This window comes from Rhizopus microsporus, assembly GCF_002708625.1.
Source record: "Rhizopus microsporus ATCC 52813 unplaced genomic scaffold scaffold_1, whole genome shotgun sequence".
Lineage (NCBI taxonomy): Eukaryota > Fungi > Mucoromycota > Mucoromycetes > Mucorales > Rhizopodaceae > Rhizopus > Rhizopus microsporus.
Window position 1 is genome coordinate 2,340,874 of NW_019671916.1, and position 25,050 is coordinate 2,365,923.

A 25,050-nucleotide genomic window follows, 5' to 3' on the forward strand; every position below is an offset into this window, starting at 1 on the left:
TAATAGGGAAAATATACAAAAGACTATCTATTCATGTGGCTTTACTATTTTTTTTATATATCTCTTACAAGAAGACGGAGGGAGGGATGAAGCATCTTGGCGACTTAAATATAGCACTTCTAAATATTACTACTAATGTCTGCTTAAAAGGATCATATTTATTTTTAGCTGACGAATTAGACACACATTTCTTGGATTTGTGTAAGACTTGAAGCATTTGTCTGGGTCATATGAATGCAAGCGAAGTCAAAAAGAGGGCATCATTCGTGTTACCCGCTATCGGGATTGAATTGGTCACACTTGTCTTTTGAAATTCATATATAAACCCATCATCCCTTGACACCCTTCCTTTTTTTTCTTCATAATATATAAATATATTACCCTCTCTTATACATACACTTATATACATATATTCTTTATATACATATTGAAACCTTATACATATCAATAACACCATATATATAAACACACATCTATATAACAATGAACTCTACGCTCTATCCATCCACCAACGTTTTATCTGCCTTCTCATCTCCTGATCAACATCAAGGATATTTTACATCACTACACCAATTGGACTCTTCCTTACTTGATTTCTTCCCTGACACCAAGATGGGCTCCAACTTTTATCCTAGCCCATGCGATTCTCCCATGGGCAATGAAATGGGTCTTTTGACACCTACCTCAAGCGAATTCCCTGCCTTTAATGTTGCCGGCGGGTTTGACTCTCAAATGCTCATGGTACCTCCTCTTGAACAATTCAAACCCATAGAGAAGCCTATGGAAATCAAGCTCCCTGATATTGACTATCTTGACCAGTTCATTGCCCAGCATGAAGCCGCTCTCTACTGTCCTGAGCTAGAAGAAGACAAAGCATGGCCTCAAGTATCTCGTTGTGCATCACCTGAGCCTTTATCGGATGAGCCCACGGAAGTGATTATCCTCCAGGATAAGAAATCCAACCGCATTACAAAAGCCCCAGGTCGACGCGGTCGTACCAAGGGCGTCAAGAACAAGCCAAAGACGGTTGAAGCTAAATCTGAAACAGAAGAAGCCAAGCCTAAGCCTAAGCGTGGTCCTCTCGAGGGTGTTCTCTATGTCTGTCAACATGATGGCTGTGGTCGATCCTTCACTCGCCCTTATAACTTGACCTCTCATATGCGCACTCACACATCTGAACGCCCTTATGCTTGCTCTCACTGTGGTCGACGATTTGCTAGACAACACGACCGCAATAGACATGAGAAGTTACATTGGGGTATCCGTCCTTACGCTTGTCATCATTGTCACAAGTCCTTTGCTCGTATGGATGCTCTGAACAGACATCTCAGAATGGAAAATGGCTGCACTGCCATTCATGTATAAACTGTTACTCTTTTGCATATTGGTATTTATTGTATTTTTATTTGGAAACAACATATATTCCTTCCTTATACCTTATCCCCTTCTTATCTTCACATTTATATATATATATCTCTTTTTATATTCTTAGTCTGCATTCCTGTTTGTAAATAATAATAAAAAAAAACTTTACTTTTTTGTTCCTTAATCGATTTCGAATGTCCTATTTTTTTTTGCAGTTGTACAAATGGCTCTTTCAAACAGTGCTTCAATTGAGGCTGCTGTGGTGGCTGTAAAAAAAAAAAATAACAGCTGATGCCAAGTGTGGCTATGAAAAATATAAATATACTTGATGGAGTTGTTTGGATAAAGACAGATCGTCTAGCGACTATAAAAGGAAAATTCTTGATCCCATATGCATAGAAAAGTCAAAAAGATGATATTGATGTCCCAAAAAAAATTTTTTTTTTCAAAGAAAGAATGCTTGTAAATTGAATTGCCGGTCTCATCATCACTTTCTTATCTATAGAGGTTATGAAAGGGGAAAGTATTTTAAAAGAATGTCTTTTGTGGATCTCATAGACTTACGTAAGCCACTCGTTTAATTCCATCATTTAGGTCCTTTAGTAACAAACAAAGAAATCGCTGACAATAAAAATTCTTGCAGCTGGTGAGAATGGAATAGATCTATCAACGTCACTCCCCTTGGGCAATCGAGTAGTAACACAATTGAACATCGATATCGTACCCAAAAGATGATAACTGGGAAAAAGATTATGAGCGCAGAGTTGTACCTGTAACACTGCTCTCTTTGGATATTGAGATCCAAAAAGGTGTTTGCATAAAAAAGAGTGGTATGAGATATCTCTATATCTGTTTCCTTGTAGGCTTAATTTTCCGCGTCTTATCATCAATAAATCCGATAAATTACACGCAAAGAATGATAGCGTAAGTTAAATAGGCAGGCTAGTAACAAGATACACTCCGCTCGTCATTCTTTAGATATCATATCAAAAAGAAGGTTATCTATTACTATTATCTTTCTTTAAAGACAAAATGAAGGCTAAAAACTTTTCTATTATTTACGTTGAATCAAAAAGAAAGAGAGAGAGAAAAGTGAAGAGAGAGGGAAAGAGTTCCTTAAATACATTTTAAATTAAGATTAAAGTTTATGCACGTCTAAAAAGAACAATTTGGAGCCATTTCTTTGATCTAGCGCAACTCCGCTGAATTCGGGACAAAGCTCTAGATGCAAAAGGAAGGAGGAGAATGGCTCATTTATGGTAAGCCTATCACGATTACTTCACAGGCACATTATTACCAAGGTACCGCATCAGCAAATGAAATGCATCTAAAGGAAAGAGCTGTTTTACAATAAACATATGACTGCCCGTCGTCTTCTTATGCGGGAATACAAATGAAGGAACGGGATGTCAGGCCATGTCAAAGGGATCATTAGGCGATTCTGCTTGCCTTTCTTTTAGTTATTTCTATTGGCTGATGTAGATAGTCGTCAGACTTGAACTATTCCGCAAAGGAGAAATCGCTTTCTTGTTTGAACTCAGTGTAATAGATCTGTTTTAAAAATTTTTCAAAAAAAAAAAAGAAGCCGGCTTGAGCTCTTTTTCACAAGAAGTGGAAAAAGAAGACGGATAACTATGGCTGCATGAGATAGCAGATGATATCAGAGAACATAATCATTGAATGGCTCTTGAACCGCAACTGATCCGGCGTCAATGTCCCTCTTCATTTTACCCCTTTTCTTGCTTATCCTCCTCTTTTCTCTCTATCTTGAAAGTAGTTACACTACAGACTCATTTTAACAATTGTAGCACAGCAGCGATATCGGTGCATGAGAAAAAAGACCAAAATAAAAGCCAAAGTCCTCTATGATCGAATGTTCATTGGTTCAAGTATTTGACGTCTTTTAGTTTGGTTGCACTTCCCAAAAAAAAAATCTATCACAGCAACTGCTTTCAACAGATCTTTAAATTCTCTCTTTTTTTTTTCTTATTTCTTTTTCATATCTTTATATTTCTTTCTCCACTTCTTTAACCCCTTTTTTTTTTTACCCACACCAGTCCTTCTTTTAAAACACTACCGACATTCAATCCTTATCAACAATGAATAAACTTCAATGGTCCACTGAATATCTCACCAACGAATACCCTACTCAACCTTATCCCGCCCCTTCAAAACTTGATCAAACGGGTTTGATGTATCCTGGTAAGTCTTTTTTTTTTGTGTGATTCATAAAACTAAATTGTGTTTGGATAGTATCTCCCTTTTATGCGTCTACAGTCACTACTTCACCTTCGTCCTCGCCTTTGTCCTCCAGTAGTGGCACCATGTATGGACCTGAGCCATTTGTTGCTTCCAGTCCTCCCTTTGTAGGTAGTCCCGACAGTTTAATGTCTGGATTTGCTTCAGCACCCATCTACCATCCTCCCCCTCTTGTTCAATCTACTTCCAGCTCTACCATGAGTAGTACAAGCAGCGCTTATCTTAACGAAACGATTGCCAAGGCCTCTGCTTTACCTGAATCCTTTTATCCCGAGTTCCTTCAGTACTCTAAAGAATCATTTGAACAGCAAGCCGATGCTACCAATAGCAACAACTGTTCTCGTAAGCAAAGTCCTTCCAAGAAGCGTGCTAGAGAAGAAGATAACAAGAAAGAGGAAATGAGTGACAAGCGCTCCCGTAAGCAAAAGTCAGAGTAAGTATACTTATTTTTTTTTTGTATTCTTGTGTATACTCATTGCGCGTGTGCGCACAGCCAAGATAGCACGGATACCAATGTTAGTGAGCTTCGACGCCAAATCCATATTCAATCGGAGCAAAAGCGCCGGGCTCAAATTAAAGATGGTTTTGAGGATTTACGTAGTGAGTTGCCTGCTTGCTTAAATAAGAAGATGAGCAAAGTCACTTTGTTACATCGAAGTAAGTATAAACAAATGATGAATATATAGCTCTAACATCTATTATAGCTGTTCAACATATTCAACATTTAAAGAGTACCCAAATGACAATTTTGGCTGAGCTCGAACGTCTCGTTCAAGAAAATGAACAACTCAGAAGGTAATTGTGATTGGGATACTATTTCTGCAAGTATATTAACCCGTTTTTTTTAGTTTCCAGCAAAGTGTATTACAAAAGCAAGCTCTTGAAAACATGTACTCCATGTAATCTATCTTGCCACATCCAACTCTATGAATACCTTTGCATTCTCTTTATATATTGAATACCCCCTTATTTAAGAGCACAACAGTATAGCACCTCTCTCTTTTTTTTAATGGAGAGAGAAAAAAAGTCAAGCTTGCATTTACCACTAATATCAGCACCTTTATATATATGTGTATATGTATACTTATATACCCATTTCTTTTATTATTACCACACTAATATAGAAGCAACAACAATTTCCCACCTATGTAATTTAATAAATTTATGAAATCTTTACAATCTTTGATGATATGAACCAAAAATAACTTTTTCGTATTTTTGAGTGGTTGATTTTATTGATAATGTATACTTTAGGGTAACCTTGTGGGCAACACAGTGCTACCTCCCCCCGCAGTGTTCCCTTGATTCTTAAAATGACTGAATGTCTTTTTTTTAGTACCTTGTTCGCATTTTGAATTATATGCAAATAAAAAAAAAGTTGTTTATTGTCGAAAAGAAGAAGAGGAGAGGGAGTAGTAACACACATACATAAACATTAAGGTATACTTTGTATTTTAAAATACAACTAATTACTGTGACTGACTGCTGTTGTTATGGCTAGGAGCAAATTTGACAGCGAGAACAATGATAATAATGATGATGATGACAAGAAAGATACCCAAACAGATAAACTTGTTTCTACGTGTAGACAGAGCCGATTGCTTGGCCTTTTCGATATACTGAGTACCTGCTTCTAACTGATTGGTTGTTTCGATTGCACTTGTCTCGATCTGATCCAAGACCTTGGCTTGGCTTTCGAGCATCGACTGCATTTCCTCAAAGAGAACGGATAGTTCCTGGACACTCTTGGCCAAACGACGAATATCCTCATGACGTTCCTGAACGGCATCCAACGTGTTTTGTGCCTGCTGGCGTCTATACTCACCACCGACGGACTGCATGAGTTGCTGGGCAAAGACAGCGCCTCGTCCTTGCTCGGCTTGAGCGATGGCCTGTTCAATTTCTTGAGGTGTTGCATTAGGATTAGCAATCTTGATCTGACGCTCGAGTTGCTGACTCTCTGCCTTTTGAAAATCAATGGCTACTCGACGATGATGTTCGATAGCATCCATGAATTGCTTGGTCACCGCACTGAATGTGTTCTTACGCATCGCAAGGTCGGTGTGACGAGACGTGGGTTCGATTTCCTTGAGTCGCTGTTTGACTTGAGTCATCAAGTTTTGTGTTTCGGTCGAGAGATCGTCTACGGCTTGTCGATTGCGTGCGAGATCAGATGCGTCTGCTGTTTGAAGCATACTCGTTTGATAAGACTTTATACGATCGACATTATGATTGATTTGTGTGATACTTTCTTTGATGTGTGATATTTGGTCAAGAAAACCTTGGACACTGCTGATGTCTCCTTGAGTTGATAACAAGGGACGCATCTCGTATCCACTTTGCTGTTGTTGTGGCACTCCATGGTTTGTGTTGCTATGAAGTTCAGCAAGTCTATTCACACTCATAATAATAACAAAAGTAAGAAAAAGGAAAGAAGAAAGAAATAAAAAAGGGGGGCTTCAAAAAAATATATAAAATGAGGCTCATCCACCAATGAAAATCATATTTATTTTAATCAGTTTCACCAAGACTTTGTAAACCTTTCACCACTTTCCAAGAGGCCGACAGCCAATTTTAAGGCAGACTCAATATTTTGATTCAGTATGCCTTGATGCTCGTCTCTTCTCGTCTGTGAATCTTCCAGTAACTGTTTTTGTTGCTTTGAGTGGGTATTGATGATGATGGGTAACTGTAGTAGAACTTTGCATATAGTAATAGATAGTTGCATACGTTTCCATACTGCAAAATAGGATAGCTGTCTTAGTTCTTGTTGTAATTCATATAACCTCATCAGTTCAAACTGTATAACTTTGTAATATTGGTGAGTGGCTAACAAGAGATGAGTCATTGAAAGGGATGAAGAGGGGGGAGTAAAGGTTATGTACACTGAAATAACTCTCTCATCTTTCGAAAGGCAAGTTCAATATGAAGTATAGCATCCTCTGTGATGTGCATACCAGGATTTGTTTCGTTCAACGCATCTGAAGAATCATATGATAAGCATTTTTAGTATGATTTTTTTTTTTTTTTTTTTTTTACGTATAAAGGCTCTTAGTGTTTGAAATTCCCCTTCGAGCATTTCATTAAATAACTGTATATAAAAAAGATAAGCAACCATCAACAAGCATATCTACTTTACCTGATGTAAAACTCGTTGTAATGTATCGTTTGAATTATTATCATCGGATGCAAAGGATGATGATGTGTAGGGAATTCCTTTTTGTTTAGATAAATCATAAACTAACTTGGTTGATGGGTTGATTAAGGTTTCGTAGGCAATAGATAAGACTTTTTATATATAAATAAGAAAGGGGAGAGCATTGGTGCATATATTAATTTCAACTTACTTTGAAAGCTTTCTGTTGCTCGAGGATAAGAAGGTACAAATTTGTCTGGATGACAGACTCTACTTTTCTGTTTTAATATGTATATATATATATATATCGTCAGCCCACACATGTGTAGAGTGTTTATGTGTGTATACTTTGATATAAGCTCTTCTTATTTCCTCTGATGTAGCATTCCTTTTAATTCCAAGGACATGATAATAATCTGACGCAGATAAGATCTCTTCTACATAACGATATTTGTCTTCCTTTTGCTGTTGTTGCGGCGGTTGACTCTTATTGATAAATGGCATGAATTTGGATAAGTAAAAGAAAAAGACATTTAAAAAAAAGAGAGAAAAAACAGAAAAAAAGAGGGTTGTTTAAGGACAAAGAGAATAACATGTGAAAATAGAATGTTGATACAAATTTACTATAAACAAAAAAAAAAAGAACAAGAAAATTAAATCTTTTGCATAGCAGCAACATCGACGGATTGAACATAGTCTTCCAAAGCAGTGATTTGGTCAGTCAAATCATCCAACATGACCTTATCATCTTCAACAACACAGTTGATTTGAAGCTTTCTGATACCGTAACCAATAGGGACAAGTTGGTGACCACCCCAGAGGAGACCATCCATGGTGATGTCCTTGACACCCTTTGTCATGGCATCCATATCAGTTTCATCATCCCAAGGCTTGATTTCAAGAGTGATGGTGGTCTTTGCAATAGGCTTAGGCTTGGCAGCCTTCTTAGCATTGTATTCAGCAAGACGTTGAGCCTTGATTTTTTCAGCTTCTTCATCAACTTCTTCATCGTCAGAACCGAAAAGATCAATGTCATCTTCATCTTCAGCGGCGGCGGCAGGGGCAGCAGCAGGAGCAGCACCTTCCCTATAAAAATACAACGTTTAATCATGCTGCTATATTTGTTTTTCATAAAAAATATTTACTTGGCAGCTAAACCCTTGACAGCAGCAATGTGAGAGTACCATCTGGCCAAGTGAGGGTAAGCTTCAGCAGAGACACCTTCAGTCAAGGCATTGAAGACAGCGACATCAGCATCAGAAGCTTCGACACTGTGTAAATGACATTAGATCTATTCCCTTATCTCCTATTTTAATTGCTTTACCCCTTAACGTAAGAGACGTTTTCAAAGTAGCTATCGAGAATCTTATAGGCCAAAGGAGCTTCAAGAGTGAAAGACATTTTGTGTTGTTAAAGAAGAAAGAAAAAGAAAGCGAACCAGAAGGACTCAAAAAAATTTTTTTGCTGGAAATTTTGTCACACAGACTTTAAAGCAAAAACATAAATAAAGCATTGTCTAAGCCACTTTTTTATTTATTTTTTTTAGCAGAGAAATGATTTATAAACCAGGTTGTCCGTTTCTTCTTGATATTGGTATCCAATTCTATGCAAGTATTCATTAAAGACAGTATAATCTTCTGGAGGCACTTGTACACCCAAGAATATCTTGCCCATATCTACACAAAAAGTTAAAACAAAAACACATAACAAGAAAAAGAAACGTACCATCGCCGTGGTTACGGTAGTGAAACAGGGACACGTTCCACCTTGTATCAATTTCGACCAAGAACTTCATCAGCGCACCTGGTCGTTCAGGGAATATAAAACTAAACACACGTTCGTTCTCAGGTCGACGACCGCCCACCATATATCTTGCGTGTGCCTTGGCTAGCTCATTATCACTAACGTCGAAGCCGTGCATGCCTTCTTTACGCCAGTCCTCTAGCACCTGCTTGATTTCTGATTCTAGATCCTTTACTTTAAATGACACGTAGATATGAGCCTTTTCAGGATCATTGTATCTGTAGGAGAATTCAGTGATGGCACGAGGATAGACAGCATTGATCATTTTTTTGAAACTGCCTGGTCGCTCAGGAATGATAACCGTGCAGAACGCTTCCGTCTTTTCACCTAATTGAGCACGTTCAGCAATAAACCTCAGACGATCAAAGTTGACATTGGCACCAGAGACGATAGCGACGTGTACATCATGCTTTGTTTCAGGATACATGCTGATATATTTCTTAGTAGCGGCCAGCGCTAGTGCACCTGTTGGTTCACAAACCGATCGAGTATCCTCAAAGACATCCTTGATAGCAGCACAGATTTCATCATTATTCACCAAGACGACTTCATCAATGAGACTCTGAGCTAAACGGTAAGTCTCTTCGCCTACCATACGCACGGCTGCACCATCCGCAAACAGACCCACTTCGTCCAACACGATTCGTTTTTTCTCTTTCAGACTTTGGTCCATTGCGCACGCATCAACCGCTTCGACGCCGATGATTTTGATATGAGGTGCGATACGTTTCACATAGCTGCCGATACCTGCGATCAAGCCGCCTCCGCCGACAGGGATAAAAATAGTCGAGATCTTGCTCACGTCGTGCTGTCGAAGGATTTCCATACCAATCGTGCCCTGTCCTGCGATCACATAGGGGTCGTCAAAGGGCGGAATATCCTTTAGGTTCTCCTCTTTGGTCAGTCTGGCACACTCCTTTTTTGCTTCATCAAAATCCAGACCATGCAGGATGACTTCTGCTCCCAGACGTTGGACATTACGCCACTAGATATGTATAAGTAACGGAAGAAAAGAACGAGTCATGATGTTACCTTGATAGCCGGTGTAGGCAGTGGCATGACAATTTTAGCTTTGATGCCCAACTTTTTCGCAGAAATGGCAACACCCTGAGCATGATTACCTAATATTTATAAGTTCATCTGTTCTCTAGTCCTGTTCTATCCCCATTTTATACCAGCAGAGCATGCAATGACACCATTCTTTTTCTCTTCTTCTGTTAAATGTGCCATGCGATTATAAGCGCCACGGATCTTGAACGAAAAGACTGGATTAAGATCTTCTCTTTTCAAGTAAATTTTGGAGTTCAGCTTCGAGTTCAAATTGACCGCTTCCTGCAGTGGAGTCTCTTGGATGATATCGTAAACACGAGCTGTCAAGATCATACGAAGATAATCCGGTTGATCAGGTGTTGAAGCGTTGTCCATTTTTTCTTGTTCAAAAAAAATAAAGAAAGAGAGAGACAGAAAGAGTATTATGATTTGACAGCTTTTTTATTATCAAAAAATTATGACTCAGTGAAATTTAATTGGATCCAGTATAGATGAGTCAGTTCATATATTTCTTGAGGATTTACGTTTCCATTCGATGACACTACTACTACTTGTAGTTGTCATGCTGTTTGTATGCTGATGGTGTTGGTAATCTACGCCAATTGTGATTTCAAATCTTCCTTTTTTTATGTAGGTATCTGAGTGCCGAGAAGGTATATTTGATTTTAATTCATGCATGATAGGTAACTCACTGTTGTTGGTATTACTAGTCGTATTATTATCATTATTATGCTTTTTTGGGTGTTTCCAGAATTCTGAATCCCAGATCTTTATGTTATTAGGGCTGATGTTGCTAGTAGTACTATTACTAGTACCACTAGTACTAATCGTATCATTACTATGTGTTGTCATCGAACTACGGTTGCTATGGTTACTAGAACTATGGCCTGCATGGATACTAGTACTGCTTAATACTGTAGTATAATGACTATTACTAATCACAGAGCTCTTTTTACAAAATGTACACTTCTTCTTTCTATATTGTTCTTCCTCCTCTTCGTCTTCGGATAAAATTCGAATACCAGCAATCTCTGCAAATTCTTTTGCCGTTAAATCTTCAGAATTTACGGTTATATTGGATGCTGATATACAAGATACATGTGAATAGTGGCGAATATGCTTTGGTTTTTTTGCGCATGGAACCAGAATGGCTGATTGTGTTTGATCAGGATTTAACAGGATGCTTCTACTCGCCTGCTTTCGCTTCTGCTTTTGTTGGTTGTATCGGTTATGTTCAAATGATGCATCATTGTTAAATTTTTTCGGCTTTTTAATCGTAAAAAATGAGCCATGGATGATTTTATTAAATATTACATTTATAGAGTTGCTGCTTCCTTTGTTTGACCTGTTTCTTTTTAGTGAAAGAAAACTGTTTACCATGCAATAAGGGAAAAAAAAAAAAAGAATGCACAAGCTAATAAAAAGGGGAATATATAAAAATAAGGCGAAAAAGGAGAAAAGGGTTTAAGGGTAAATATATCTATGAGGAATAAAAAGAAAAGATCTAGAAAGAAGGATATATAATATGTACTTTTTTCATTTGGAATATGCAGAAGTATTATTTATTGACACATAAAACGTGTTGATGAGAATAATAAAAGGGGGAAAAGAGAAGGAAGAAAGAAAACTAGGTTTGCATAAACTTCGGTTTGTTTTGCCTCTTTCTTTATGCACCGAAAAGGTAATTGGCATTGACAGTGTATTGAAAACGGAAATACTTGGCATTCTTTAAGATAAGTGATATATTTCATTCTGAAAAGATGCAATGAATAAAATATCTTGTTTTGGGGAGCAATTAAAACAAAAAAAAAGAGGAGAAAAAGATAGCCTAAAGAAAAGTGCCCTAAGTTCCAAGGGCCAAGTGGTCATAGTGTCTATCATAAACTCATTGACAGTTAACTATTAGTCCATTGTATATAGCTTATAAAAGAAATGTCGAACTATAATCATACTTTATTAGGATACATCCGTAACTACATTACATAGTAAACAATCAATACATCACCTCGATGTGGCTTTTAAGTGTATATTTACTGATATTCCACATTGCAAAAGTGATGGTCTACATTTCTTTCGTTTCCTCTTTTGCTCTTTCTAATCTTTCATTGTTTAGCTTTACAATGTCAAAGAATATGCCTATGAATTCTAGGTTTCTTTATCTTTTGTATCCAGGTAAAAAAAATTGATTCAGTCGTACCACCGGTAAACAAGGTTATGGAAAATGCTTGGACCATAAGAATGCATAAATTCATATACCTGCAGAACATGCTATTTCAGCCATCAATTAAAACGCGCTTTGATGTCAACAACAGCTTCACCCTGGATGATCGAGAATGAATGGCAAAAATAACTTGATTCTAGATTAAAGCCCTGCCTCGTTGTCATTAACTTTTTTTTTCTCCTAATAGTATAATCAAAATTCCATTTATGTGCTCCTTTGTGCTGATGAAGAGAGTATTCTAAAAGAACAAAGTAGAAGCCCTCGACGGCATACTCATACATAGCCTGGGTTAATACCGTGCCCTGTTATGAATTGATCCATGCATGTACATAAATCAAACATTTGATTCTGGGTCTCCATGTAGTGATTTTAAGAATCTGTGGGCACTCAATCCATAAAAGACGAGCGCCAGTTAGTAGTTTTTCCATGTTACACGTATGACAGCTCTCACATTACCTGATTTCGTTTTAGTACTAAACTGCATATCCTTATCCGCTTTTTTCTTTCTGGGATACGCAGAGATGACCATCTTATGTTCAAGTTCACATGACCTTTCAAGTCGACTTTTCCAATAGTAGCATAGAAGTTTAATGCTTCTAAGAAATGTTCTATTCTACTCTTCTTTCTTTAAAAGTAGCTTGCATCTGTCGTTGTCTGTTTCAAGAGTGCGTTAATGAAACTAAGTTTCTCTTTAAACACAGTACCAGTGTTTCCTTCTTTGCTCATCAGTACAAACGGTTGATTTATCCATTATATGTACATCCCTTGTTCAGGGCTTTATGTTAAAAGTATACACACCAAAACGTTGAAAAACGCAATGAAGGCTAACATTTGGAGCAGCGTTTATTGAATAAATATAAAAGTATTTCTTGTACCATTTCTGATTTTATTTCTATTTTATACTTTACCCTTTAGCCTTAACCATATGCCTTCATAAGAAGGAGTTGCATGACTAAATGTGTAACAGATAAATATCTTGTATTTTAATGGATCCTCCGCAACGCTTAAACAAGCGTTTACCTTACTTTAATCCCTTCTTCCATTTTTACTTGAATATCATCATGTCATTTTTGCTAATTGCTTATTGATGTATCGTGTTTAGCTTTAGTATTTGAAATAGTCAGTTAAGTCGATGACTTGCAAAGCGAACTCCTATTAAGGAGTGTTGAAAAATTATTAAAATAGAAGAAGACATGAGAACATCTTAGAGTCAAACAAAGTATCTTTTCGAGTACTGACAATGGTCTTGTAACGATGATAGAGACTGATGATTTCAACATGGATAGGTTCAAGTTTCACCTTAAGCTTTACATTAGATATTCTGATTTACAAGATGCTTCTAAAGAAGGTAACATTAGCTTTAATATATTACGATATGGCTTTACTGATACTATCAATATACTATAAAAGCCCAACTAACCGAACAAGGCTTTGAAGCATCGTCATTCATGCAGCTACCAAAGGCATATAAAGTTCATGCGCCTGAAATTGACTACAAGAGTGATGACCGTCCACTTTGAAAGAAGCTTGAACGTGTAAAAAAGATGGCCGTAAGAGGACGGCAAGTACAATAAATTGAAGCTAGCCTAAGCCAAGATGACATGCCTCGTGCTAAAGACACCGAGACTCGCTACGGGAGCTTTACTACTCTTCACAATAGGTCAAGCAAAAAAAAAAAAGAGATACGACCTACAGAAATGTAGATACGTCAGCAGACGTTTCTCGGATGAGCGTCAATATGTGCCATCGTCCAAAAAGTGAAGGCCCACTATGTTTGTGTGATTGCCATGGCTTAGGTATAGATTGGTAAATCAAAGAATACATGCGTTATGGTGGCTATTGGAAGCCTATTAAGCATATACTCTGTACACCTCTGTTTGTATAGTACAACATAACACAAACATGTCTATATTGTTTCAAAAAACTGTCACATCCAATATAGACTACATATAAGAATGGTGTAAACCGATTGAAAGCGATCAATGGCGACAATCCCTGCTGTGTCTCCGTCAAGGCTAAAATGGCAATAAAAAGGAAGAGATATCTTGCCCGCCGTGGCTATATATCTTTCAATCCAACGCTGGTGGTTTAAAAAGCAATATCGCTTCTTTCTCTGAACAGAAGTGAAAGATTGGTCTGTTATTGATGACAGTAATATTTGTTAAAGGTAAACTTGTGGTATTCTGGTGAAATTAAAGACGAAAGATTCAATGGGAAAAAATATGGGGAAGCTTATTTCTAATAAAATTAGACCAAGACTTCAACTGCTAAAAGATCCGCCGTATTTATACCAAATAATAACCTAGAATGAGTACAACGTGAGATATTGTTACTTATTAAACTATCCTGACAGATACTTCCACAATTGAACAAGTTTCCCCTTTATGGGTTCTTTTGTCTGCTCGTTAGAACTGATTTAAGGACCCATTGGCTCAATTCAATTGATTGTGCGAGAGTTATTACTCCTCCTGTACCTCTCTGTACGTGAGTATTTTTCCGGCTGTACCAAAGCGCAGCTTAAGTGAGAACTAATAAGCTAATAAGGAAACTATTTGTGTGCTATGATTGGAGTTAATGAAAAGAAAAGCTGATATTCGATAACGTATAGATCCAGCTTTTTGTTTATAAAATCCCTGAACCTACATTTATCTCAAGTAAGGGAATAGTGACTAAAGCACCTATTATTACTTGTTTGTGGAGCCTTACGCCCTACATGTACGTGCACTGAACCCACTATATATCCATTACTCCATATATAGCATTTAGCTAGGCGATAATTTGTAACAATACTTTATATGATATCAACTATTCTAGATCTTATCTAAATTAGCTACGCTCACACAAAACTTGATATCATTATTATATCATGCTTTACTGTCTAGTATTATATTGGATGAGCTTCTTTATTGATGTTTATCAAATATGTGACAGCATATTTGTTCAACAAAGATTATCATCAGTTAACTTATCACAACACGATCATAGAAAATAACCTGTAGACGGTGTACTTTCACTAGATTGTATGACACTTCAAGAGTAAACTTTTATTGTCTGCATTTTACTATTTATCAAGTTACTCAATATGTTAAATATAGACTTCAGTGTAACTGTATTGTATAGTATATCTCTTCAAATACAACAAAACTTTCAAGTATAGAAACACAATACTGAGAGGGTAAATGAACTACGAGTCTCAAAATTGAGACACAACAGATGCAATTAGTAAAGCAGTCAATTATTTGAAATAATTCCTTTTTTTCACTTACAAAATATCAAATATTCAAAGTATTAAATATTCGTTATTGTGAAGCAACCAGTACAAGTTAATAAATTATCAAAGAAGACTTACCTTTCAAGAGGTATTACTGTCATCGATAGCATGCATACCTTCGTTTGCATTAAAGAAAGAAGTGGCATTCACTTTAAATTTATCAGTGTTGGATTGACTGACTTCTGGGTCGAATTGTGGGAAAGTTGCACTAAAAAGGAGTGTTGCTAGACCTGACAGGCCTATTGTCATCGCAGACACGGTGTCCCGTCTTTTCACTGCTTTTTTTTTTTTTTTGCTTGAACAGAGACACAACTTGGGTTCTCACAAGCAAATGCGCCATTAACTGTTCTTAGTCGATTTGTTCCGTTTCTATCAACTGTTCGCACTGGATGTGATAACTTATTGAAGCAGTATACATGTTTGAGAGGTATTATGCTCATTTGTTATACATACAGTTGTATAAAGACTGTGCTTCTTCGATTTCCAGTGGCCACTGTAGCGTATGAATCCTTTTATTCGTGAGCCTACACTTAGACCGCGGTCACCGACAAACATGATGGGTCTCACGCATTTGACATCATATGCTGCAAATCGACGTTCCGCTGAGCAAAGCCTAGCGAAATATCTTCGTTTTTGCAATTCATATCTCCTTTTTTACTTAGCTCACTGTGGTGGAAAGCAGAAACCCCGCAAAATATCTCTGTGTTCAAGGTATGTATTGTAGATCAAGATTCACCATCCGTGTCACAATGCGACCATTTTGGTGGAATTGGACTAAATTTTACTCAGGCCTATTCGTAAAAACTTCACATAGGCAAGTTGGAGATCAAGTTTTACAATTTAATCAAGCTATTATCACAAAGAATAAGCCAAGAAAACTTCTGTTTAATTGGTACGGACCTTTTACAGTAACAAGCATTAATTCAAGAACAACTTGTGATCTCAAATATCGAGATAAGAACAAGTTGGTACTCAGCGTACACATTTCAAAACTTAAGAAATTCAAGACAATCAAAGAAACACTGTCTAACTAAATATCTTTTATTCATTTATCATTTATTAGTATATGTGTCAATCTTCACAAGAAAGTGTTTACTACAAGATATCTGACCTTAAATAAATAACAGTCGTTACACGCCATCTTCGAACTTGCAAGCTCATAAGACAAGGCACAAGTATTGCTAACTGTCACCTTCACGCTGTGAATTGACAGTAGCTTTAGTTTAACGGCTAGATGCTACATTATGGATAGTCGATTAGATGAAACGAGGGCATGACTACAGGAATTAAAGCGATGACAAGCACGGCTAGTTCCATTTCAGTATATCGCACAAGAGTTCCGTAACTAATGGAACTTGCTCTTTTTCTCTCAAATTTTCTAGATAATCATTTCTTAATATATTTAAACAACATAATCAGATTTCCAAACCTTTTCTTTAAAATTATTTTCTCGAATCACTTTCCATTCTTCTTGCTTGGCTAAATATGCCTTAATAGTGTTCACAGGACGATGAGTCATATTTTGAGTAATGATCATTTGGTTACTATAGTACACAGCTAAATTGTTGTCAACCATGCGCTGAACGCCTTCATCATTGACAGTAAGCCGATTGTTCATTTGGTTATTCGTGTTAAACTAAAGTATCAATGCATTATTTAGAAATACTTAAAAAAAAGGCATAAGGATAAGACTTACAGATGAGTCTTTGTAGGTTATTACTACGATAACTTTCAGGATATTTTTTATTTTTAGGCTGACAGACTAAAAAATACTTTTTCAAAAAGGAGATCTGCCAAAGCCTTTCGAGTTCTGACAGATATTTTTTTGAGTCAAAGTTGAGTCTGAAGGTTCAGATACTGCGCATTAATTATCCCTATTTCCATAATGAGCATTTTACTTTGTCTATTTTCTTTGTCTGCCTCCTTTTTAGGACCGACACTCAATTTACCTTATTAGTATTGTAGTGTATTAGTAATTAAGCCTATGCCAAGCCTTGATTCAACAAAATTATGATAAGGAAATAGGATAACAAGTGTTACTCCAAAAGGCTTATGTAAGTACTATTATTAATCGCTGTCATTCATTTCTCTTATCACTGATCTCGTGAGAGAGAAAGAGAGAGAGATATGTTACATAAAGAATCGTCAAGTGGTCGTTTTATGATAGTAAACAAAACTTATCTTCTGAACCAATAACAAGATTATGCACTCTTTTGAAACAGAAAACATCTTCTCTTCTTGTCGTTCTACTACATTTTCAACTAGACATGATGAAGATCATACTAGAATAAGTAAACAAATATGCAAGCTGGCTATCGTGAGAGACGCCATAAAAGCTATCGTTTTCAATTGAAAAGTTACATGCTATATACATTGACCACGTATTGACAGAGAACGACTTCTTCAACATCATTCCAAAGTATAAGGATATGGAATACCTAGCTTAGCCCACCTAAACTATTCCATACATGGAGTTTGACTGCATTCTTTTTACTACTGTTGGAGATAGACTTGACGTACATATATTCGATAATCTATCAATGAGTAAATGATTTCCACATTTATCATTGTTTTATATATATACTTTCTTCTTACTGGCGTCCTAAGCATAGACAAAACAACCTTACACGTGTGGATTGTATTGATTGCCACGAATTCCTTACACTTGCTGATTAGACATTTTTCCTACAAAAGACGTGATGCAGTAGTAGTAGTTGTTGCTGTAGTGGTAGCAGCCAGAGAGTACCAAGAGGCTCTATGTTTTTTTAGAGGAACAAAAGGTATAGTGAAAGAGTAAACATGACTGTGAAGGAGCTGCCTTGCATTTTTATTATGAACGATGAGTAAAAACAGCATTCTCTTTCTCCCAAATAACTATTGCTTTATTGATGGATTATAGAATTAAAGGTCATATTGTTTACAAATAATAGAATTAGCGCATCAACATCCATAAACTAAGGTTTACACTTGTACGATGCTCAGTCTCTTGCATTAGCCTTTTTTTAATATTACCTTGGGGAATTTAACTTTTGTTTTGTAATTATGTATAGACAAGTCTCAACAGTCTATTGACAATAGAATGGTCAAAAGAAAAAGGGAGATGATAATGTCACTTTTAACATTAAGAAAGGGTAAATTATGACACTTGGTGATATGTGTCTCATTCATGATTAAAAATTACTCGAACATTTTCTGCAATTTTTTGATTGGCTAACGTGACACCATTGTTGCGTATAAATCTGGCGAGTATTTCCAGTACAGCATTCAAATCATCGTTACCGATTATTTTCAAGTACTTTTCACCATCAAACATTTTTTCAATTGACTTGACACGCAAAGAAATAGTCGCGTTTGCATCTTCGGCTAATGAGCCAGTATGACTTTTAAAATCAGTAAAACTAAACTTATCTTCGCCCGCAATCACTCCTCATGCTACTTCCCCTTAGATACTTGATGCGACCCTTGCCTCTTTGCTAGAAATATGTTTGCAGTCCCGAGCGGTGAAAACAGCCATAGACACATCTGTCAACTAGTGAGTAAATAAGTAAAACTCCCTGCTGAAAGTGTATGTTGAGGTGCGTTGAAACTTTGATCTACTTTGCTTCATTGTTAGATTGTTTGATTTTGACTCCATAATAGCATTTCACTTCTTGATGAAATCTTCTGACACATAAATTCTAGTACTACTGAAGACCTTGAAGGTTACTTTCCACAAGGTGTGATTTTCAGAGCTTTATTCTATATTTTCAGGCTTCATGTCTGCTTCAACTAAAATTTTACTGTTGATAGGAAAACTAGACGTTAGACTAACTCGATGGGCGCTACCTCTATCCATTACCTATGATGAAGCCCAACAAAACCTTTCAATGTATAGCACCAAACTAAACATGGCCTTATAAAATCACCATCTTGGTTATTTCTTTTCAAGAAGAAAGAGATAAAAAGAAATGCTGTTATTTTAATTTTATGTTGTCAGTTTGATCAAAAAAGACCGCTTAGCTCATATGTAATTATGTATTTACATTATTTAACCTATTTTCTGATGCATTTTCTGATACTGTTTTGGTCGTGTTGATATATTTTCTTGTAAAAGGTGCTGCATTTGTAACAAGCAGAAAGCACAATGGGCCTCTTTATGTAGAAGTTTACAAAGTAACTGCAACACAGATAATACTTTGAGAGGCTACCTACAGTTACTTTGTTAATCAAAAACTGGCGTAAAGCAGTTCTTAAAAACTTCAATACTTACCATATCGTTAGCAATTTGTTGTGGAAGCTTTGAAACAATGCAGTGAGATAGTGGAAAACTGGATATACTGAGGGGCATTTTTTCTGGTCAAAAAGGAAATAAATTGACGTGTCCCTAGCAATTCCCTTTTTTAAAGATGGTTCTATGGTTAAAAGAACAGCAACTCTAAAGATTTCTATTCATAGGCATTTCCGTTTCTTCAGGCATCAGTTGTGTTTATGATACGAGTTTCGGAAGTTCCATATGATAATCTATCTCTTTTCTTCTAGGCCATCTGCTATCATTGTTGTTATCTTCTAAGCTTTATCCAAATACCAATAGGGCTATCTGTATAATTGTAACTACAACCTGTATGCCCTTTTATTTACATCTAATGTGATGTATAAAGATTTTTACAGTCAAGGTATGCATTATCAACGTAAACAAAGGGGGAACCTAGGCCCCCCAAAGCCTGGACCTATAAACATCTTTTTTCCAATTTGAGAATGGATAGATAAATACTTTGAAAATAAAGCCTCATCTTCATGTGATGAGACGCGTGCCGATAGCCAAGGCTGTAATATTCTGGACAAAATCAATGTCTTTGAAAAGATGTTATGATAGTAAAGTAAAAAAAAAAGAGAGGAACACCATAACATGATATCACTGCATTGTCATTTTGAATAGTAAGGGAAAAAAGGGTCTTTATATTATTAATACATGTAGTAGATAAGCTAAAGACACAGCCCTCTTTTATCGAACCCTTATTCATCCAACAAACAGCACAGCTGTCATCTGTGCTTTTGTATGATGCACAAATTGAATGAAGTGTAACAGGGACAAAATCAAAATCCGACAAAGAAAAACAAAAAGAGGGGGGATCTAACTCTCCTTGGTAAAGGGGAGTCTAAATAAAGATCGACTACTATAATGACTTATTAATAAACGGGATATTCATTATAGTCCCTTGTTTTATTTTCTCTATTAACCACCTTCTTTTTTTATCTATTAAAAATGCAACCATGTTTAAAGGAGTCTTACTTTTAACTCAATTAGTAAAAAGGAGATCGATCGTAATTAACCGATGGTCCAATAATATAACACTATATCAGAAACATGGTAGCAATCATAGGCTGATAATTATTTAATGAAACCCTTTCATATAAAAAGCCACGAGAGAGAAGCGGAGAAGAAGAAGAGTAATAATAATAATAATAATAATAGTAATAATAATAGTAATAACAGCTGCAGATATGACACCGTATCATAATAGCGTGTATGACGTTACAATATATTCATGATACCCATGACAGTGCTGTGTTCCTGAAAGAGAAGGACTATATACAATATCAGCTTTTAATCACGCCACGCCCGGAAGAAAGGGATATAGCATTCACCAATGAACTAAGGACGTAGGCATGACGACAAATAGTTACACAAAATAGCAACGTGGTGTATGATTATTTTAAAACTCTGCTATTTTAAAAAAGTCAGAATTAGTCCCTTTTTCTTTCTCTTCTTTCTCTTCTTAACATGACTGGATTCATTTTAGTTTCAAACTCTGGCAAAAAAATATCATTAGAACAAGCCTATCATCCTTGTCCAAGATGTAAAAATCAAAGCTCGGTACAGCTTACAAGATCAGAAAAATCATTCATCTTTTTAAACAAGAGAATCACCGAAAATTCAAGAGTCAGATATGAATGTTCACAATGTAAATGGAAAAATCAAATGCTACCTTATGATGCAAGAGAATCAGCCGAATTGGATCGTTATCTATCTGAAAACTCAAACAGCAACGAGGATCTCTACAATGAACTATCCTCAACTTCTACTCATGGCTATTCTCCTTAAATTGTATTTATTTTCCTTGCATAATTTCAACATTGTAAATAGTTCCCATCTCCTTAATTTACCCCCCTTTCTTTATTTTACTCTCCTTAGATAACATGATGGCATATAGATTGTGTTATTCATATAATAAAACTTCATTTTTTATTGTTTTTCAGAATCTTCTTTGAGCGAAACAGTGCGATTAACAATAATCTTGCTCAATCCTTCTTTGACTTTGCCTGCGCAAATTAATTCTGCATCTAACTCAGTATCTTTATCTAAACAGAAATATCCTGTGCGTGTGAATTGCCAACGCATGCTTTCTTTATCTTTGCCTCCTGTCTTCTTGACCCAATCTGCAATGTGATCATAGATACCCACTTCGGCAATAGCCCCCTTTACGATGTCTAATGAGTGTTCATTGATATCATTTAAATAACCGCCTTCAGTACTATCAGGGTTATCATGCTTAAATAGTCTTTCGTAGATACGGAGTTCATCAATCTTAACGGGTGAGTTGTGTTGAGGTGACTCGGCAACCCAATGAATATAGGTCTTGGGCTTCTTAAATTCGCCTTCGTTTTCATAAACACATTCTATTTCAGTAACTTTACCGTCAGCGTCCTTCTTATAGCCAACACAGTGAATGGGTCGCTTGGCGTATAACAGACCAACGGATTTACCGGGTGCGAGACGGAAGTAACCCTTGGCATCTTCTTCACGGAAATCGGAACGGTCAATATAAACAACCTTGGCAAATGGAACCTTGTGTTCACCCATGGCAGGATCTCTAGGCTTATTGGGAACAACTACTTCTTCAACAAAGTCATCAGGCAAGTTCTTCAACACGACTCGGACGGGATCTTGAATGGCCATCAAACGAGGCGCAGTTCGGTCAAGATATTCACGAACCTTGTTATCAAAGCGTGCGATATCGATGGTAGTCAAACTGGTTGTGACACCCAACTCGAGTACAAAGTTATTGATGGCCTCAGGAGGCACACCACGTCGGCGAATACCGACCAAAGTATAGAGCCTAGGGTCATCCCAATCACTGACATATCCATTATTGACCATCTTCAAAATCTTTCGCTTAGACATGATAGTACCAGCGACGTTCAGACGACCATATTCCCATTGGACAGGCTTATATACTTCAACAGCGTCTACTAACCAGTAGTAACTTTCACGGGACTGTCTGAATTCGGTTGTACAGAGTGAGTGTGTAATGTTTTCAAATGAATCGACGAGACAGTGAGTGAAGTCATAAGTAGGGTAGATACACCATTTATCGTGTGTGCGATAGTGAGGAGTGTACATGACACGGTAAGCGATCAAGTCCCAGAACTGAGGATTGCCATTTGTCAAGTCCATCTTCATACGAAGCGTGATTTCTCCTTCCTTGTAACGACCTTCCTTCATCTTCATAAATTGATCCAATGTTTCTTCTACGGGCCTCTCACGATGTACACAAGCTCTACGTTCACCATGATCTTTACCTCCTCTGCAGGCATTGATTTCTTCAGGTGTACACTGACAGGTATAAGCCAATCCCTTCTTGATCAATCTCACAGCCAAGTCAAAGAGCTCTTGGAAGTAATCACTAGAATACGTAATCTTGTAAGGTTCAAATCCGAGCCATCTCACGGTTTCCAAAATAGAAACAAAATATTTTTCTTCTTCTGCCTCGGGATTGGTGTCATCATAACGAAGATAGCAAATACCATTATGGGCTTTTGCGTAACCAAAGTTGACATTGATAGCCTTTGCATGACCAATATGGAGATAACCGTTTGGTTCAGGTGGAAAACGGGTAACCACCTTTCCTCCTGTTGTCTTTAAGTGTTCTTCCATTAATTCTGGTTTGATCTGTTTGTTGCCTCCAGGCTTGTGCAATTTTCCAAGTTCACCTTCAAAAAATATTCTACTCAAATCAGCCTTCTTTTCCTCTACTTTTTCAGTTTTTTTGGATTCAGCAGCAGGTTTGGCTTCCTTCTTTTTCTTTTGGGGTGCGTCACGTTCATCCTTGGGTCCTAATAAAGCAAGGTATTGTGCTTCAACTTCGTCTTTGATCTTGCCTCCGTCGGCCCAACGAAGAGATTGAATGCGTCTGGCGTTGGCCAATGTAGGACCCAATGTCTTGTATCGATTGCTGACGATATTATCCTTGTTAGCTTCAATGTATTGACTGATGGCCTGTTTAATTTCCTCGGGAGTCACGACAACACCTGGATCGCAAAAAGTTAATACTTGTTTATATTGAATTACTGAACTTACCAACACCAGTCGCAGTATCAAATTCTTCTTCTTTAAAGCCTTCTTCACAAAACTTGATGGCAGCTAATAAACACGATGAGACAACTTGTCTTTATATACAATGATTATTGTTACCTTGAATTTGATCTGTTGTCTTCAAATCTCCGTTCATCACTTTACCAACAATAAAAGCAAGATGTGGCAGGGCGTCTTTGGTAACTGTAGATGCCAAATTATATAAAAGGATGCCAGTATCCTTGTTACATCCTGATTCACGTACGCCAGCTTCATTAATAACTGCTTCCAAAGTAGGCGCTAATTTTTTGTTTTTAGCTGTGTCTTTAGCCTTTTGTTCGGATAGACCGATTTTAACAAATATGGGAATAAGCTCTTCCATTTGATATATGTTAAAGAAAGAAGCCCTAAAAAAAAAGGGGGATATAAAGAAATGAAAAAAAAAAAAATTGAGAGTCACTCTAAAACTCCGCTATATCCCAAGGAAAACTTGCCAAAAACTTGATACATGAATGATGATATAAAAAAGCATACTGGGCATGATTCAACCAGAAAATATTGATTCTTTCTTCTTTTTCCAATAATGAGTGAACTCAAGAAAAGACTCTACAGTAGTGTGTTGATGCTAAGCTGTGTATTTGCTTTATTGTATTTTAACCAAATTGATCTGTTACTGGCTGCGGTTGAAGCCAAAGTGTTCCATGTAAGTGTAACATAAATATACTTAAATTCCTTTTTGAAAATATGAGTCAGGAGCTTCGTAGAGTCAGCTTGACTAATTCAAAGGCACAAGAAGAGAGGATTCAAGTGTATTCTGATTGGTAAATCTCTAAAATGGGACAATGCACATAAACTTATCCTTTTTTCATATAGGACGCTCTTTCTTGCTGCAGCTTTACTTTCTACTTTTTGTAACTTGTATGGTTTTATTGTCTACGTAGCATGTACATACTTACACATATAAAACGAACCGTGACTCATTCAATGCTAGGGTTCATGTTTTGGGTTACGTTTATCTTGGATAAACAAGAGCATTTGAATGACAAACTATTGCATGTATTTTGGCTACATACAGCCTTAATTTATATAGGGCTCCAACCACTCTTCATTCGATCCAATGTAACTCATGGACTCTTTTGGTTTTTATTTCCCTGTTGCCTTGTCTTTGTAAATGATACAGCAGCCTATGTCTGTGGTAGATTGTTTGGTAGATACCGTCTGCTTCGATTGAGCCCCAAAAAGACACTAGAAGGGTACCTAGGTGCTATCATTTTGACGGTTCTTTTTGGATATTGGGTATTATAATAATAATAAAAGACTTGCTAATATTTACCTGAAATTAGCTTTCATCTTGGTTAGGGCAAAAGAGTAGCCTAATTGACAAAAAGCCTGATCATATCCAGTTTCATGGAATGATGCTCTCCTTATTTGCTTCAATAGCTGCACCATTTAGCGGTTTCCTAGCAAGCGCAATCAAGAGAGCTAGCGGCGTCAAAGACTTTGGACACTGGATCCCGGGCCATGGGGGCCTTACTGACCGAGTCGATTGTCATCTTTTTATGGCTGCTTTTACTTACTTTTACTGCAAAGAGTATGTATATTTTCAAGCGTAA

At 36.8% G+C, this 25,050-nt stretch overlaps 13 protein-coding genes across 13 annotated transcripts; 6 read left to right on the top strand and 7 right to left on the bottom strand.

The window, feature by feature from the left end:
* Window positions 1–1,101: 1,101 nt before the first annotated feature.
* RHIMIDRAFT_193622 (uncharacterized protein) lies at window positions 1,102–1,326 on the top strand (the record flags this gene model as incomplete). The annotated part of the gene is made up of 1 exon (XM_023605994.1): window positions 1,102–1,326. A coding segment is annotated over one exon (225 nt), but the record flags the coding sequence as incomplete, so codon positions are not given.
* Window positions 1,327–3,363: 2,037 nt separating this feature from the next.
* RHIMIDRAFT_310445 (HLH-domain-containing protein) lies at window positions 3,364–4,826 on the top strand. Its single transcript, XM_023614658.1, has 5 exons — window positions 3,364–3,567; window positions 3,619–4,057; window positions 4,118–4,281; window positions 4,329–4,419; window positions 4,473–4,826. Exons 1-5 carry the CDS (start codon window positions 3,465–3,467, stop codon window positions 4,525–4,527), a joined length of 852 nt encoding a protein of 283 aa, XP_023471560.1. The 5' UTR covers window positions 3,364–3,464; the 3' UTR covers window positions 4,528–4,826.
* A 309-nt stretch (window positions 4,827–5,135) lies between these two features.
* On the bottom strand, window positions 5,136–5,969 carry RHIMIDRAFT_192309 (t-SNARE; the record flags this gene model as incomplete). Its single annotated transcript, XM_023605966.1, has 1 exon — window positions 5,136–5,969. A coding segment is annotated over one exon (834 nt), but the record flags the coding sequence as incomplete, so codon positions are not given.
* A 176-nt stretch (window positions 5,970–6,145) lies between these two features.
* On the bottom strand, window positions 6,146–7,264 carry RHIMIDRAFT_233276 (DnaJ-domain-containing protein; the record flags this gene model as incomplete). The annotated part of the gene is made up of 6 exons (XM_023607920.1): window positions 6,146–6,453; window positions 6,510–6,605; window positions 6,664–6,715; window positions 6,764–6,912; window positions 6,972–7,038; window positions 7,109–7,264. The coding sequence occupies 6 exons, from the start codon at window positions 7,262–7,264 to the stop codon at window positions 6,146–6,148; spliced, it is 828 nt and encodes a 275-aa protein (XP_023471562.1).
* A 149-nt stretch (window positions 7,265–7,413) lies between these two features.
* Window positions 7,414–8,161, bottom strand: RHIMIDRAFT_243864 (uncharacterized protein; the record flags this gene model as incomplete). Its single annotated transcript, XM_023609992.1, has 3 exons — window positions 7,414–7,846; window positions 7,906–8,031; window positions 8,085–8,161. The coding sequence occupies 3 exons, from the start codon at window positions 8,159–8,161 to the stop codon at window positions 7,414–7,416; spliced, it is 636 nt and encodes a 211-aa protein (XP_023471563.1).
* A 141-nt stretch (window positions 8,162–8,302) lies between these two features.
* Window positions 8,303–9,988, bottom strand: RHIMIDRAFT_233278 (threonine dehydratase I; the record flags this gene model as incomplete). The annotated part of the gene is made up of 4 exons (XM_023607921.1): window positions 8,303–8,436; window positions 8,486–9,548; window positions 9,596–9,684; window positions 9,739–9,988. 4 exons carry the CDS (start codon window positions 9,986–9,988, stop codon window positions 8,303–8,305), a joined length of 1,536 nt encoding a protein of 511 aa, XP_023471564.1.
* Window positions 9,989–10,024: 36 nt separating this feature from the next.
* Window positions 10,025–11,019, bottom strand: RHIMIDRAFT_254954 (uncharacterized protein). The gene has a single exon (XM_023611132.1). The coding sequence runs from the start codon at window positions 10,991–10,993 to the stop codon at window positions 10,115–10,117; it is 879 nt and encodes a 292-aa protein (XP_023471565.1). The 5' UTR covers window positions 10,994–11,019; the 3' UTR covers window positions 10,025–10,114.
* Window positions 11,020–11,581: 562 nt separating this feature from the next.
* On the top strand, window positions 11,582–11,846 carry RHIMIDRAFT_13003 (uncharacterized protein). The gene has a single exon (XM_023605533.1). It carries the CDS (start codon window positions 11,623–11,625, stop codon window positions 11,797–11,799), a length of 177 nt encoding a protein of 58 aa, XP_023471566.1. The 5' UTR covers window positions 11,582–11,622; the 3' UTR covers window positions 11,800–11,846.
* A 1,266-nt stretch (window positions 11,847–13,112) lies between these two features.
* RHIMIDRAFT_233280 (uncharacterized protein) lies at window positions 13,113–13,354 on the top strand (the record flags this gene model as incomplete). Its single annotated transcript, XM_023607922.1, has 2 exons — window positions 13,113–13,182; window positions 13,245–13,354. The coding sequence occupies 2 exons, from the start codon at window positions 13,113–13,115 to the stop codon at window positions 13,352–13,354; spliced, it is 180 nt and encodes a 59-aa protein (XP_023471567.1).
* Window positions 13,355–16,507: 3,153 nt separating this feature from the next.
* Window positions 16,508–18,418, bottom strand: RHIMIDRAFT_233281 (uncharacterized protein; the record flags this gene model as incomplete). The annotated part of the gene is made up of 2 exons (XM_023607923.1): window positions 16,508–16,741; window positions 18,287–18,418. The coding sequence occupies 2 exons, from the start codon at window positions 18,416–18,418 to the stop codon at window positions 16,508–16,510; spliced, it is 366 nt and encodes a 121-aa protein (XP_023471568.1).
* Window positions 18,419–20,866: 2,448 nt separating this feature from the next.
* Window positions 20,867–21,187, top strand: RHIMIDRAFT_243866 (uncharacterized protein; the record flags this gene model as incomplete). The annotated part of the gene is made up of 1 exon (XM_023609993.1): window positions 20,867–21,187. One exon carries the CDS (start codon window positions 20,867–20,869, stop codon window positions 21,185–21,187), a length of 321 nt encoding a protein of 106 aa, XP_023471569.1.
* A 108-nt stretch (window positions 21,188–21,295) lies between these two features.
* Window positions 21,296–23,867, bottom strand: RHIMIDRAFT_13032 (glutaminyl-tRNA synthetase). The gene is made up of 3 exons (XM_023605536.1): window positions 23,558–23,867; window positions 23,444–23,506; window positions 21,296–23,394 (listed from the first exon to the last, which is right to left on the bottom strand). Exons 1-3 carry the CDS (start codon window positions 23,817–23,819, stop codon window positions 21,329–21,331), a joined length of 2,391 nt encoding a protein of 796 aa, XP_023471570.1. The 5' UTR covers window positions 23,820–23,867; the 3' UTR covers window positions 21,296–21,328.
* Window positions 23,868–24,020: 153 nt separating this feature from the next.
* RHIMIDRAFT_233284 (phosphatidate cytidylyltransferase) lies at window positions 24,021–25,050 on the top strand (the record flags this gene model as incomplete). Its single annotated transcript, XM_023607924.1, has 5 exons — window positions 24,021–24,140; window positions 24,191–24,258; window positions 24,311–24,381; window positions 24,429–24,733; window positions 24,781–25,050. 5 exons carry the CDS (start codon window positions 24,021–24,023, stop codon window positions 25,048–25,050), a joined length of 834 nt encoding a protein of 277 aa, XP_023471571.1.